Source organism: Mastigoproctus giganteus, chromosome 3 (assembly GCF_048544385.1).
Source record: "Mastigoproctus giganteus isolate SK-2022 chromosome 3, ASM4854438v1, whole genome shotgun sequence".
NCBI lineage: Eukaryota > Metazoa > Arthropoda > Arachnida > Uropygi > Thelyphonidae > Mastigoproctus > Mastigoproctus giganteus.
In genome coordinates, this window is record NC_143577.1 from 215980014 (window position 1) to 215994150 (window position 14137).

Below are 14137 nucleotides of genomic sequence, written 5' to 3' on the forward strand. Positions count from 1 at the left end.
CAATCAACATTCATTTGTTTTATTCATAAATACAAAACTAAACTAAAAGTGATAAGAATTTACAATCTAAATGGAATGGAATTTGCATGTTGCTTTTCCAGAAATAAACTGGGCCATGAGGAAAGCAAAAATACAAAGTGATATAGAGCTTTATTTCAAGTTAAGAAATTGTACCTGTGCTTTTTTTTTTTTTGTTGTACTTGTTATTTAATGCAACAAATGTATGATTTTATCTACACTACACACTTAAGTAAAATTCTCCAGAAACATACAGGAAATCATTTACTTAAGGAAAGAGTCGAAATAAAACTCTTAAGGAATCTACACTGAAATATTATACATGAAAAGTAATGAAACATAAATTCAGAATGATAAGGTTGTTTATTTAAGTATCACACATCAGTGATGCTCACTAAAGTACCAGAAGTACACTTAACAATAAGAGTTTACTCTCTGATCACAGTAATACCCTCTATCTGAAGGTCAGTTCGAGAAGGATATATAACTTTCAGTTTTCCTTCTTTATCCACTACTCTTACTTGTTCCACAACCAGCTCATTTTTCTTGATACCTTCTGTTCCATTGCCTTGTAAACCCAATTCCTTCTCATCTGACATATCTTGTTTATTTCCAATCCCCATAGTCAGCATACCCTGAATGAGTGCATCCATTACGCTTTTACATGTCTGAAGGTTATTACCAGTTACTTCAAGGAACACATTGCAACTGTCTTTGGATATCTTTAAAATAAAACAAAACAACTTGTTAATCGTAATAAGTACCCTGATACCAAAAATGATATTCTTACAATTGTAAAATAAAATACAGTGGTACCTTGGTTTGCGAGCATAATTCGTTCCGGAAACGTGCTCGTAATCCAAAGCACTCGTATATCAAAGCAAATTTCCCCATAAGAAATAATGGAAACCCAGATGATTTGTTCCAAAACTCAAAAATATTCATATACTGTAAAAATGATTAATACAAAATACATACCTTTTTATATTTTTGATATTTAAATTTAATATACATAAAGCAATCGAATTTATTAATTATTGGGTAGGACGACTTTCACTGTCTCTAACGGAATCACTGCAATCTGTTGACTTTTTCGTTTTGTGCGACTTTAACAAGGAATCTTTCCAATGACACTTGCTTTTGCCTCCTTTTGAGGATTTCAGAAATCAGATTCATCGCTCGCACTATTACAAAATGAGGAGGCACGCTTGATACACATAAACAAAGCTGCGCGCGTGTAGCAACTGAATAAACACCGTAAAGGCAGAGATACACTATTAATTAACACCTCACATTTTACTAAAGCACATTTCTAGGGGTTCCTACCATAAAACAATAAAAACAATTTCCAGTTACGTTCCTGCTAGTGGAATCTGTTATAAACTGGTAGTAAACTCCATCTAATTGCATTTGCGATTATACTAGCTGGAATTGTTGGTTTTCGCGTTATTATGGTGAAATGTGTTTCCCCTTCACGGATATAAAAAACCATAAATACATTTTCAAAATCTTCTCTTCATTGCTATCGGGTTGCGGTGATTCTGCGTTCGACTGCCATTTCTTGTAAACACAAAGGCGAATCGTGCATAGGCGAATTCGGTTCGTGTTTTATAAGATATCGTTCCCGTATTTATAAATCGTGTATCATCGAATTTGTGTAGTGTAAACACGTGTTATACGAGGACTGACTACTCGTATTGCAAGACCTCGCTCGTTTATCAAGTTAAAATTTATTAAAAATTTTTGCTCGTCTTGCAAAACACTCGCATACCAAGTTACTCGTAATCCAAGGTACCACTGTATATTACAGTATATAAATTTTGTACACAATAGCTAGCTTTTTATATATATATACTTATATATATTATTGGTAATAAAAAAATTAAAATATTTATTAATATCGAATTACTGTGGCCACAGAGCGAAACGGAGACAGAATAAATTATGACAAGTTTAATAATAGGAAAACATACATATATTAGATTACATACATACAAAAGCTTTCGGTTATTTTTGTTAACCTTCCTCAGTCAAACTGACAGTTAAGAGTGGAACGCAAGGGCATGTACTGCCAATCATGTACATGAACTGCGTGATTAATTGTTGGATGTTGAAGCTTGTGGCTGTGATGCATGTGGACGTTGCCAACGTTTGTCATTAATCAAAATGGTTGTTTCGATGATAGGGTGGACATGACATCCACTGCTCCTGTTCACCGGGTATTGGAGCATGTGCCCAAAACAAGTTCTTGGCCAACAAACATACGACATAGTCGTGAAACTACAAAAGAATTTCATCTTTATAGCCCGTGGCAAACAACATCTCCGATTTTCTCACAGGTGCAAATCAAACAAAGTCATCCCGAAAGGATTTCTCTACAAACCACCATTTCCTAACAAATGTATGCAACGTGCCTGTCAAAACTTCAGCTGAACATTTGGATTGGCTGCCTTCATAGACTTACAAAATGCTTCAACGAGTAAAGCAGCCCTAATAGTCGAACTTAGAAGTTTAGTTCCTGATCCTGTTTACACCGATATAATCCATACCTTGTGCTACCAAGCTGTCAGAGAATCTGAACGCTACTGTACACGTCAAAAACGTAAGTTCGCTATTTTAATTGGTGAGTCCCATGAATTTCGTCATCAGCATAATACCCCCTCCACAAGTTGCACACAATTTCTATTGAACTTGAGCAACAAACAGTTATCTACAGGACCTGTTGACTCTGAGTATGAAATTTGCTGTTCTTCCAATAAACCCACCAATCACTGATATTGCCTTAGGCATAGAAGCATGTTTAACATGTTTCCCTGAAGAAGAACCAAACACAATTCGCCTAAAAACTACAGCAATTTTGCACCATGCTCGCCCTGCTTCTTCCATTCTCAACTGCAAACAAATTCCTGCCCTTAAGGCATTGAAACAAGACTCATCCATCGTCATCCTACCGGCAGATGAAGGATATCGAACAGTCATAATGAATTGCACAGATTACGACACAAAAGCCTTGCTGCTCTTGCAGGACACTTCTGTTTACCAACCCTTAACCGTTCCCCCATCAAAGCTTTGGAACAATGGGAGTCAAAAGTGAACATCCTCATCAACAGTTGGTTTAAATAGAAGAAAATAAAAGAATCCACATGTAATCGCCTCCGTGCTTCCGGCTGCCAGATTCCACAATTCTTTGGACTATTGAAGGTTCACAAAGAAAGTATACCGTTAAGACCCGTTGTCTCCTGTTGTGACTCACCGAGTTATGAATTAGCAAAGTTTGTCTCTGGGCTCCTTTCTCCCCTAGTAGGCAAGACCATCAAAACCATCTCCAACAGTAGTGAATTTATAGAATGGATCCAAACCCTATCCATCTCACAAGATCCAATCATGGCATCATTTGATGTAGTGTCACTTTTCAACTCCATCCCAGTAGAACTTGCCATCACACGTGCAAAGCAACTCTTGGATAACGACCAAACTAACACCAGACGATATCTCCACCGCCCTCAGACTGTGCTTAACAGGTGGTGCAATTATGTTCAATGACTCCATTTACCAACAGGTACATGGCACAGTCATGGGTTGCCCAGTTAGTTCACTCACGGCAAATATCACGATGGAGGAATTAGAGGAATCTGGAATCAAATGTACCAGATCCCATTACCTTTTGGTGTTGCTACGTGGATGTGTTTGTGGTTATCCCCAGAAATTCGGGTGACCGACTCTTAGACCACCTCAATTCTCTGTCACCTTTCATAAAATTCACCATCGAGCTAGAATCGGACACCATACCATACTTAGATACCCTTGTCTGACGTGAGGGCATGCACTTGAAGACAACTGTCTATTGTAAACCAATGTGTGCTGGCCAATTTACCAACTTCCAGTCAGCACACGCACGTAGCCATCTTCTTGCCACTGCACGAATCTTGCTAACTCATGCCTGGATCCTCTCTAGTTATGTAGATGAGAGGCACGCCGAAATTGCTAAAGTCAAGGCGGATCTTACAAGGTGTGGCTATCCCATCCCTTGACAGGTGTAACCTACAGACATATGGACACAAAGCGACCAACAGAAACATACAAGGTAATGACTCAACCGCGAGCACCTTTATCCCATACTACTCAAACCTATCACAACAGGTTTCTAGGGTCTTAAAATCACATGGGATAAAATGCGTACAACTCTCAAGCAGAAAGTTATGATCCCTCATCTCTAAAGTGAAAACATCGGTTCCCACCTTACTACAAAGTGGTCTGGTCTACTGCATCTTTTGCCATGACTGCACTAGCTGCTACATTGGGGAAACTGGGAGACAGCTCGGAAAACATCTTTCAGAACACGAAAGAGCAATCCGCTTAGCGGATGTAGAACACTCGGCCATTGCTGAACATGTTTGGGCAACCCACCACGACATTGACCCACACAGTGATGTCATGATTGTGGATAGGTCCTGCCACTATTGACGACGCGGCTGGTTGGAGTCGTTCAATATCACATGTTCCAATACCTCGGTCAACAGGGGCAGTGGATGTCGTGCCCACTGTATCATCAAAACAACCATTTTGATTAATGACAAACGTTGGCAACGTCCACATGCATCACAGCCACAAGCTTCAACATTCAACAATTAATCATGCAGTTCATGTACGTGATTGGCAGTACATGCCCTCATGTTCCACTCTTAACTGTCAGTTTGACTGAGGAAGGTTAACAAAAATAACCAAAAGCTTTTGTATGTATCTAATCTAATATATGTTTTATTTTCTCCTATTATTAAACTGGTCATAATTTATTCTGTCTCCGTTTCACTCTGTGTCCACAGTACTTCGATATTAATAATGAATCCAGAGCACACAGGCCTTTTTAATCATAATTAAAATATTTACTCTCTTACATTTCACAAGTAAACTACAGCTTGTCTTGTCTATAAAACAAGAAGTATAATGAAACAACTTTCTGCTCAAGCACCAGGAAGCATAGAGCCAATACTTCAAAACATGTCGAGGCAGTGTTAGGTCAGTTGGTAAACTGCCAGCTTGGGGGGAGATACACTGACTAATTGATTAACAGTAGCCACTGGCAGAGGCGAAATTCTTGCACTGCTTCTATTGGAATGATCAGCAGCCTGGAAAACAAGGTGCAGGGGGGTTTCAGGAACTGCTGGGAGTCATTACATAACACATAAATACATGGGCTGCATTAGGGTAGCTAAAAATAGGAACAGGTGCATGTATACTTGCGTATAAACCAATGCCAGGAGTTTGGTAAATAAATTTGATGAATTTGAGATGTTGGTCAAAACATCAGAGAGATACTGTTGGGATATCAGAGAAGTGGTGTCACACAGAAACGGAATTTGGGATGTACAATGTGTACAGGAAGGGAGCAGGGATTATGCTATTAGTTAAGAAACAAAATCCAAGGAAGTACAGCCAGTCGACATGGCTGGACACTGCAGTGTCGAGTCAGTTTGGTGTGACATAAGCACTGGGAAAACAAAATTGAGAGTAGGAATGTGTTATAGGCCTAATAACTCTGATGAGTAAAATAAACAACTCTACAGAGAAATAGAGTGGGCCAGTAAATCAGTGTCTTATAATGGGGCATTTTAATTCCCACATATTGACTGGAATTTGTGGGTTGGTCACACACTAGCAAGGCTTTTGTGGATTTACTGGATGATTGTTTTCAACAGCAGCATGTTCGGAAGGCAACTAGAGGGGAGCAATACTCTTGATCTGATTATCAGTAGTGATTCTTCATCCATTAAGAATCTGCAGATAAATGAACCACTAGGTAGCAGTGATCACAGTGTGTTGAAGTGGGATTTACTCAAAGAGGTAACTACCATTAGAGGTAAAGGGAAGGGTTTTGCTTTTGTAAAGGTGACTATGGTGGTCTGAGACGGTATTCAAATTCTATACGATGGGACCAACTGATGATGTTACCAACAGCAAATTCAAAGTGGGAAACGTTCAAAGAATTAATCTTGGCACTAGACTTTTCATACCAACTAAGAAATATTGTTCAAGGTTTAGGCCTAAATGGATGTCAAATGAACTAATGAGATGTGTGGCAGAGAAGCAAAATGCATGGGAAATTACGAGAAATGCAAATGGCAAATTATGAGAAATCTTTGGCAAAGGATGCAAAGAGTTCTTTACTTATGCAAACTCAAGAAGGAAGAGGATGAATCAGATTGGTCCACATGGTATCGATGGTTCAACTGTTGATGATCCTGCTCAGGGAGCTAACAAACTAAATGAGTATTTTGCATCTACATTCACACATGAGGGGTTATTCAGGGAGAGGAACGCCTGATGTGAATTAAACTCTGGCCGTGAGCTAGATGATTTTGTAATAACTGAGAGCAAAGAGGAGGAGAAAGTGTTGAACATAAACATAAGAATGGCACCTTCCTTATGTTTATGGGATCTATCCAGTTATATTAAAAGAGGCAGCAAAGGAAGTAAGCAAACCTTTTGCATAATTAGGAGAGCTTCCTTGGACTCAGGGGAGGTACACATGGACTGGCGATGTGCAAGTGTGACCTCAATTCACAAAGGGTAACACAAGAAATTACAGACCTGTTAGTTTAACTTCTGTTCCAGGGAAATTAATGGAGGCACTGGTTAAATAAGCACTGCAGGATCATCTAGACAAGATTTAAGTTATAGCTCGGACACTGCATGGGTTGGTTAAGGAGAAGTCTTGTCTAACCAATTTGATTGGATACAATGATGTGATCACAAAGGAACTGGATGCAGGGAATAACTTTGATATCATCTATTTGGATCTTAGAAAGGCTTTTGATACTGTTGCATATAGAAGACTGCTGCACAAATTGGAGCAGTGTGGCATCGGAGGCAAACTGCTGCTATGGATAAAGGGATGGTTGAGTGGGAGAAGATAGAGTGGTAATCAATATACACTACTCTTCATGAATTAATGTTATTAGTGGAGGTTTTTTTTTTTTTTTAATGTAAACCCCAAACACGAGAGGTATTAGAACATATAGTACTTAGTACCGTGCTTGGGTTGGAGTTGGAGAAGACTAAAAAAGATATTTGTTGACATTGGACTTGAACTTCTGTAGACTGTAATTTTCAGGAAATACATATGCAGGAAGGTTGTTACAGAAAACGGCAGTTGAATGAATAAACGAGGAAGATGAAAAGTTGGTTCTATGAGTTTGAAGTTGGACAGTAAATGGATGTTGGCTGGTGGCTGCACGGGATTGGACTGTTTTGAAAGAGAGAGTGGGAATTATAGAAGCCAATTCAGAAGAACAGTGCCCATGGAAGTATCTGTAGAAAAGGCATGCAGCAGAAACAGTACGTCTATGAGACAGTGAGTGGAGAGACTGTTAGAGAGGAGTCATTAATTAACCTAACTGTCCTCTTCTGAATGGAATCTAGAAGCCTCAGTGAGGTTTTGGGGGCACCACCACAGATGTGAGAACAATATTTCATGGCAGGGCAGATTTACATTTATAGAGAGTGACCAGCTGTTTGGAAAAGTAACGCCGATAGCTAAAGAGAAAACCAAGTTTTTTAGATGCAGAGGAAGCAATATTTGTAATGTGCTTGTGCCAAGAGAGATTAGAAGTCAGGGTAATCCCCAAAAGAGATATATCATTTTGCCTAGAAATCGGAGTGTCACTAAAGATAAGCATAGGAGCAGAAGAATCCGTTTTGCAAGACATAAGACAAGACTGAGTTTTAGAAAGGGTTGAAATCAACTAAGTTGTCTTTGCCCCACTGGAGAAATACCTGAAGATTGGCATTTAAGGAATTGGTAGCAGATTTTCGAGAAGTTGAAGCTGATTGAGCAGGGCAAGGTTCCTCAAAATGGAAAATAGAATGCAATGTGCTATCATCGGAAAAACTATGGATAGGATTTCCAGTCAATGGAAGAAGGTCATTAATATACAAGAGGAAAAGAGTGGGGGAAAGAACTGAACCTTGGGGGACACCAGCATTAGTGGAGAAGTTAGAAGACAGAGAGCCATCTACCATCACCCTCAGTGAGCATTCAGAGAGAAAACTGGATAACTAATTATTAAACACAGTTGGCAAACCATAAGATGGAAGCTTGTTTAGAAGACCTTTATGCCAAACACGATCGAAAGCCTTTGAGATGTCAAAGGCAACTACTTTTGTTTCACCGAACCTTTCCATTGAATTAGTCCATAAATGGATAACATAAGCCAGAATATCACCAGTGGATTGACACTGACGGAATCCATACTGGCGATCGTTGATCAGACGGAAGGTTTCTAGGTAGTTTAAGAGTTGGCAGTTAATTGATTTCTCCATTACTTTAGAAAGAGTAGAAGTAATTGCAATGGGATGATAAATGGATGGGAAGGATATGTCACCCATTTTAGGAACTGGCTGGATATGAGCAAATTTCGAAGCAGAAGGAAAAACACCTTTGGAATAAGAAAGTGAAAAAAGGCGGCAAAGAATAGGAGTAACGTTCAGGAGCACAGGTTTTGAGAACAGGTGGAGAAATACCATCGGGATCTGGAGCTTTCTTAGCATCAAGACTCGTTGTTGTTTTGGGTTTTTTGGCACAAGGGCCTCCTGGGCCATATTGTGCCTTTTCATTATTAACTTATGACTGAGTTATTAATATAATTGTTGTCAGAGGCCATTATATACATTTATGCTCTTCAAGTATCTAAACAGTGCTTCAAAATTATCATTATTTCCAAGTATGTGTAGTAAATTTAAAGGTTCCAGCAGATTGGATGCATAATAAAAACTGGATTTCCGGTTACTTGAATAATTAGGGCATTCTGTGTTTGATTGTTAGCTGAGTCTGACAGAATGGATTTTCTTGTGGGTTTTCTCCCATAAGCAAGAACAAATGAGTTGTATTTGAGTGTCCAATATGGAGTCTTGCCAAAATCACTTCTTCACGTCTGCTTTTCCTGAAACTAGAAGTCCACAACTGAGGTTCTTTTTTAATCTGAAACAGTTTATTATTCACTTGTGTTTGCCACAGATTAGTCCATTGAAGCCTACATGCTGTTTTAACAGTGGATTTATAATCAATGTGTGGGACTTTCAGATGATAGAGTGATCTATTGGTAGGATGTTTAGCAGAACGATCTGCACTTTCATTACCTGGGATGCAGACATGCCCAGGGATCCAGCAGAAGGTAACCAACTGTTTGGATGTTTGATATTGGTATAATTGAGACCGTATCTGTTTCAGAATGGGGTGTTGGGAAAAAGTAGTAGATTGAATGGCAGTGACAGCACTTAAGGAGTCGGTGTATATAAGAGCTTTTTTGATTTGCTGTTTGGTTATATTATCTAGAGAGAGTTTTATTGCATACAGTTCTGCGGTATAGGTACTGCATTCTGTAGGAAGAGACACAGCTATTGAAAAAGCAAAAGAAATTGCTGCAGCACCTACAGCTTCATCTGTTTTGGAGCTGTCTGTACATATATATGAAATTTCTCTGCGTTTTCTAAGGCGTGGGCTTTATGCAACTGCTGGAAGTTGTTGTTTAGCAGGGAGCCTTTTCTCCATCTCAGAAAGAAATTATCACAGATGTGAGTAATGAGACCAGGGAGGTTCAGGAGGAGCTTCGTCTTCAAGGATATGCTGGAAGTTAATATTCCAACTGAGCATCAGTTCTTGCAATCTAATACCCACAGGGCGGTTTTCATTAGGTTTATTACGATATAGCATTTCATACTGAGGGTGAAACAGGTATTCCCAGCAAGGATGAGATGGAATACTTTTTATTTTTGCAGCATAGCTACATAGTAAGGATTTTCGTCTAAGGTGTAATGGCGGTTCATTTGCGTCAATATACAGGCTGTGGACTGGAGATGTCCTGAAGGCACCTGTGGCTATCCTTAGGGCACTATGTTGAACAGTATTTAGACGTAACAAGGAATTGTTTCTTGCAGAGTCATAGACAGGTGACCCGTAATCTAAGCGGGACCGGATAAAACTTTTATAAAGATGTGTGAGGGAGTGTCTATCAGCACCCCAGGAGTTAGATGACACAGCTCTAAGATGTTTAATTTCTTTTGAGAGGCCGTTCTAAGGTAGGCTATGTGATTGGAAAAATTAAGTTTACTGTCTAGATATAAACCCAATAAATGAAAATTGTTGGTAAGAGGAATCCGATTGTTCTTTAAATATATTTCAGGATCTGGATGTAATTTTCGTATTTTACAGAAATGAATTGCAGTCAATTTATTTTCTGCTAATGAATAGCCATTCCGTTGCGCCCACAATTCTATTCTGGCTATGGACTTTTGAAGTTGCCTTTCAATTGAAATCATGGTTTGTGACTGACAAGAGATAATCAGGTCATCGGCAAACATGTATGATTCAACTGTTTTTGGTATGTCTTGTGTTATATTTGTAATTCTTATTGTGAATAGTGTTGTACTCAGGATGGAACCCTGCAGTACACCCTCCTCTTGTTCAAATGATTTGGATATAGCGTTCCTATATCTGACCTGAAAAGTTCTGTAGTGTAGGAAATTTTGTATAAATTGGGGAACTGCCCCCTCAGACCCTGAAGGATACCATATCGCCAAGTGGTATCAAACGCTTTCTCAATATCGAGATTGACCATAACCAGACATTGTCTCTTGATCAAAGCATTGCGGATATTTGTTTCTGCTTTAATCATCACGTCTAAGGTTGAGTGGTTTTCCCGAAAACCATACTGATTTCGGTTTAGCAGATTGTTTGTTTCCAGAAGCCACGTTAACCTCCTGTGCACCATTTTTTTCTAAGACTTTGCCTAAACAGCTAGTTGGCGATATCGGCCTGTAATTATTCGGTATGGTATGATCCTTACCTGGCTTCTGAAAGGCCAGTACAATTGAGTGATGCCATGAGTGCGGATAAGTATTTTCTAAATATATTCGATTGTAGAATCTCAATAGGGAACTTATTGCTTTATTATTTAACTTTTTTAACATTATATAGCATACTCCATCCGGGCCGGCAGCAGTACTTGATGTTTTGTTTAGAGACTCAAAAAGTTCCTTTAATGTGAATGGCTGATTGTACGGTTGAGATGCCTTAGTATAAAAATTTATTTCATGTTGTTCTGCAGATGCCTTAATTTTTTGGAAGGTTTGACTGTATGTGGACACTGCTGATATACTGGCGAAAGACTCAGCTAATGTGTTTGCTATTTCTTTTGGATCAGACAATTCTTGCCCTTTCCAGTTCAGGATTGAGGCTGGAGACTTTTTTTTTTTTTTTTTTTTTATGAAAACCCCAAACACGAAAGGTATCAAAACCTATAGTACTTAGTATCATGCATGGGTTGAAGGAGAAGTATGGGGGGAGGGGGATGCTGGAAACTTTGCTCTAGAGACTAAACATGGGTTTCACCACTTCAAGCCTCCAATAAGCAAAGTGGTGGTATTTCACCGGGTTGATGAAAGTCATCTACCACCTTAAAACTGCACAAATTTACTGTTAAGTGCTTGAATTTTCTTCCAGATGAGTCTACTGTCCGTATCCTTGTTTACAGTGGAAGCAAAACCTATCCAGGCATCTTTCTTTGATTTTCTTCTTGTTTGGCGGAAATTGGCCTTGAGTCTTTTAAAGTTAATAAAATTAGCAGTTGTAGGAAATTTTCTAAACAAATTCCAAGCTCGATTTTTTGTCTGTTTAGCATATGTGCATTCCTGATTCCACCAGTAATGACTGTCTGCGTTTCCCAGGTAAAGATTTTGGTATTGCAGAAATTGCAGCTTGTAATATTTGTTTCGTTATATGATCATTGGCACTATCTATGGGCTGAGACTTGACTATCTCATCATCAAATTGGATTAGGGAGGAGAATTTATGCCAGTTTGTCCTATAGAATTTCCACGTGGATCGCTGCAATGGAGACAAATTTACTTGTGTTTGAATATTGCAAAGAATCGGTAAATGATCACTGTTTAGCGGGTTATCGAGACCTGACCACCCCATACTGGCATAAATGGAGGGAGAGCAGATTGAAAGGTCTATTGCAGTCATGGATCCTGTAGTAAAATGAACATAGGTGGGTTCACCAGTGTTTAACAGAGTAAGGTTATGAGTATCAAGCAACAATTCTATTATTTTATCCCTTTTGTCAATTTTTGGCGATCCCCATAGAGGATGATGAGCATTAAAGTCACCCAGTAAGCAGAAAGGAGATGGCAGCTGATCTACTAACTTTTCTAAATTATCTGAGGAGAAAGCAAAATTAGGAGGGAGATATATAGAGGCTATTGTAATGGTGATACCAATTTCAATGCGCACTGCCACTACTTCAAAAGGAGTCCGAAGGGAAACATGCTTGGATGGAATGTTATTTCTGACAATGATAGCCACCCCTCCATGAGCTGGCGTGTCAATGCTCCTATCTCGTCTAAAGATGGTATAATTTTTGACAGGACACTTGTGAATTTAGAAGAGTTTCCTGTAAGGCTATGCCAGCTGGTTCATACCGATCGATTAGATTCTGCAAATCATCTTTTGCATTCCGAAATCCTCTGCAATTCCACTGAAGGATTTTTTCCATTATGTGGTTTTTTGTGTTGTTTTCGACTTTGACTGTTTTTTAGTTGCAGCTTGCTTGTATCGATCAATTTTTGCTTTGTCTTTCCTATGAAAGACGGGTCGGGTCACACCCATCTCATCACTTGCATGTAATTCTAAAATTGTATCTTCTGAATCGTGATGTTGTTCGTCAATGTCCATTCCGGTGGTGGATGTTTGCGGTTTCTTGGTTTCTATTACTTTTGGTTTTATTGTTGAGGAGGCCTCCGTTGGTATGGTAATTGGGGTATTATTGGACTGTTCACTTGTTTTTTGTGTAGGACACTGTTTTGAAATAGAAAGCAATGAACGTGCCCAGTTTGCAATTGATATATTTAGAGGAATCAATATTTCAGTTTGGATCCCTACAGACTGTGAAGATTGAGCTGCTGTGGCATATGTCTGCTTTGTCTCTGTTTTGATTATCTGTCTTCTTGCCTCTGAGTATGTTACTTTGTTCTCTACTTTATATTTTTGAATTTTTTTTCCTTGCTTCCATAATTCACATGTTTTTGAGAAAGCTGGGTGGTTACCCTTACAATTTGGGCAATGCAGAGTGGTAGTGGCACAATCAGATTGGTTATGGTCTTTTGACCTGCAGTTGGGACATACTGCCTCACCTCGACATGCAGTCTGGGAGTGTCCATATTTTTGGCATTTGTAGCACCTGATGGGATTCGGAATGTATGGTCGGACACGGCAATGCAGGTAGCCTGCTTTCACAGATGTCGGTAAGTTAGGAGTGCTAAAGGTAAGAATTATGCTTCTTGTTGGAACGAGTGTACCGTCTTTTCGGGTTATGATTCTCCTTGCTTGGATGACTTTTTGATCGTGTAATTCTTGGACAATTTCCTCCTCTGGTACAAGTAATAAGTCCCATTCTGTTATTACTCCCTTTGAGGAGTTTAAGGTGGCATGGGGAGTAACTTTTATTTGGTGTCCTCCAAAAGTTGTGAGCTTTAATAGCTTTACAGAATGTTGAGGTTGAGTTGTTTCTATTAGATCACCTGATTGAAGTCGCCTTACTGGGCGCCTCCGTAGCCAGGTGGGAAGGAGCAGTAGTGCGTATCACATGCTTCTTGATTAGACTGGGGTTCGAGCCCGTCGCCACCAAATACGGAAGATGCGGAAAAGTCAGGGAATGACCACCGCATATCCTGGAGCAATATGGCCTTAGTTGCTAATGCTCCTAAAAACCAAAAAAACAAAAAACAAAAAAAAAAAAAAAAACAGCCTTACTGATTTAGGTGAAACAGCAGCAGACTCAATGCATTTCTGCACTGGAAAAGGTGATAATTTGCTCAGAGGCTGATCTGAGAGAGAGAGTGCAAGATGAGGAAGGCTGGTATCTCCTCTTTAGGTGTTGTTTTCAACCTCTTTGGTTGAGAATAGTCATTTTTATTTGCTAGTCTTGAGCTCGATGGCTCTAAAGGTGGAAATGAATTGTTTTCCATCTTTGCTCCTTTCAGCCCTGGGAGAGCGGATTTCTTCTCCCAGGTTACCGGCCCCGCCACGGGGAGGCAGGAGCAGTGCCGCTAGAGTGACCAAGCG

General features: G+C 39.4%; 1 protein-coding gene across 1 annotated transcript in view; it reads right to left on the bottom strand.

Annotated features, from left to right (window-relative positions):
• Positions 1-362: 362 nt before the first annotated feature.
• The window catches only part of LOC150088704 (leucine-rich repeat-containing protein 47-like), a 101249-nt gene continuing 87474 nt past the window's right edge, over positions 363-14137 (bottom strand). Inside the window, exon 6 of the mRNA XM_090370868.1 lies at positions 363-740. Within this exon, the coding sequence (XP_090226994.1) occupies positions 447-740 (294 nt within the window). The 3' untranslated portion in view covers positions 363-446. The remainder of the gene's footprint in view (positions 741-14137) is intronic.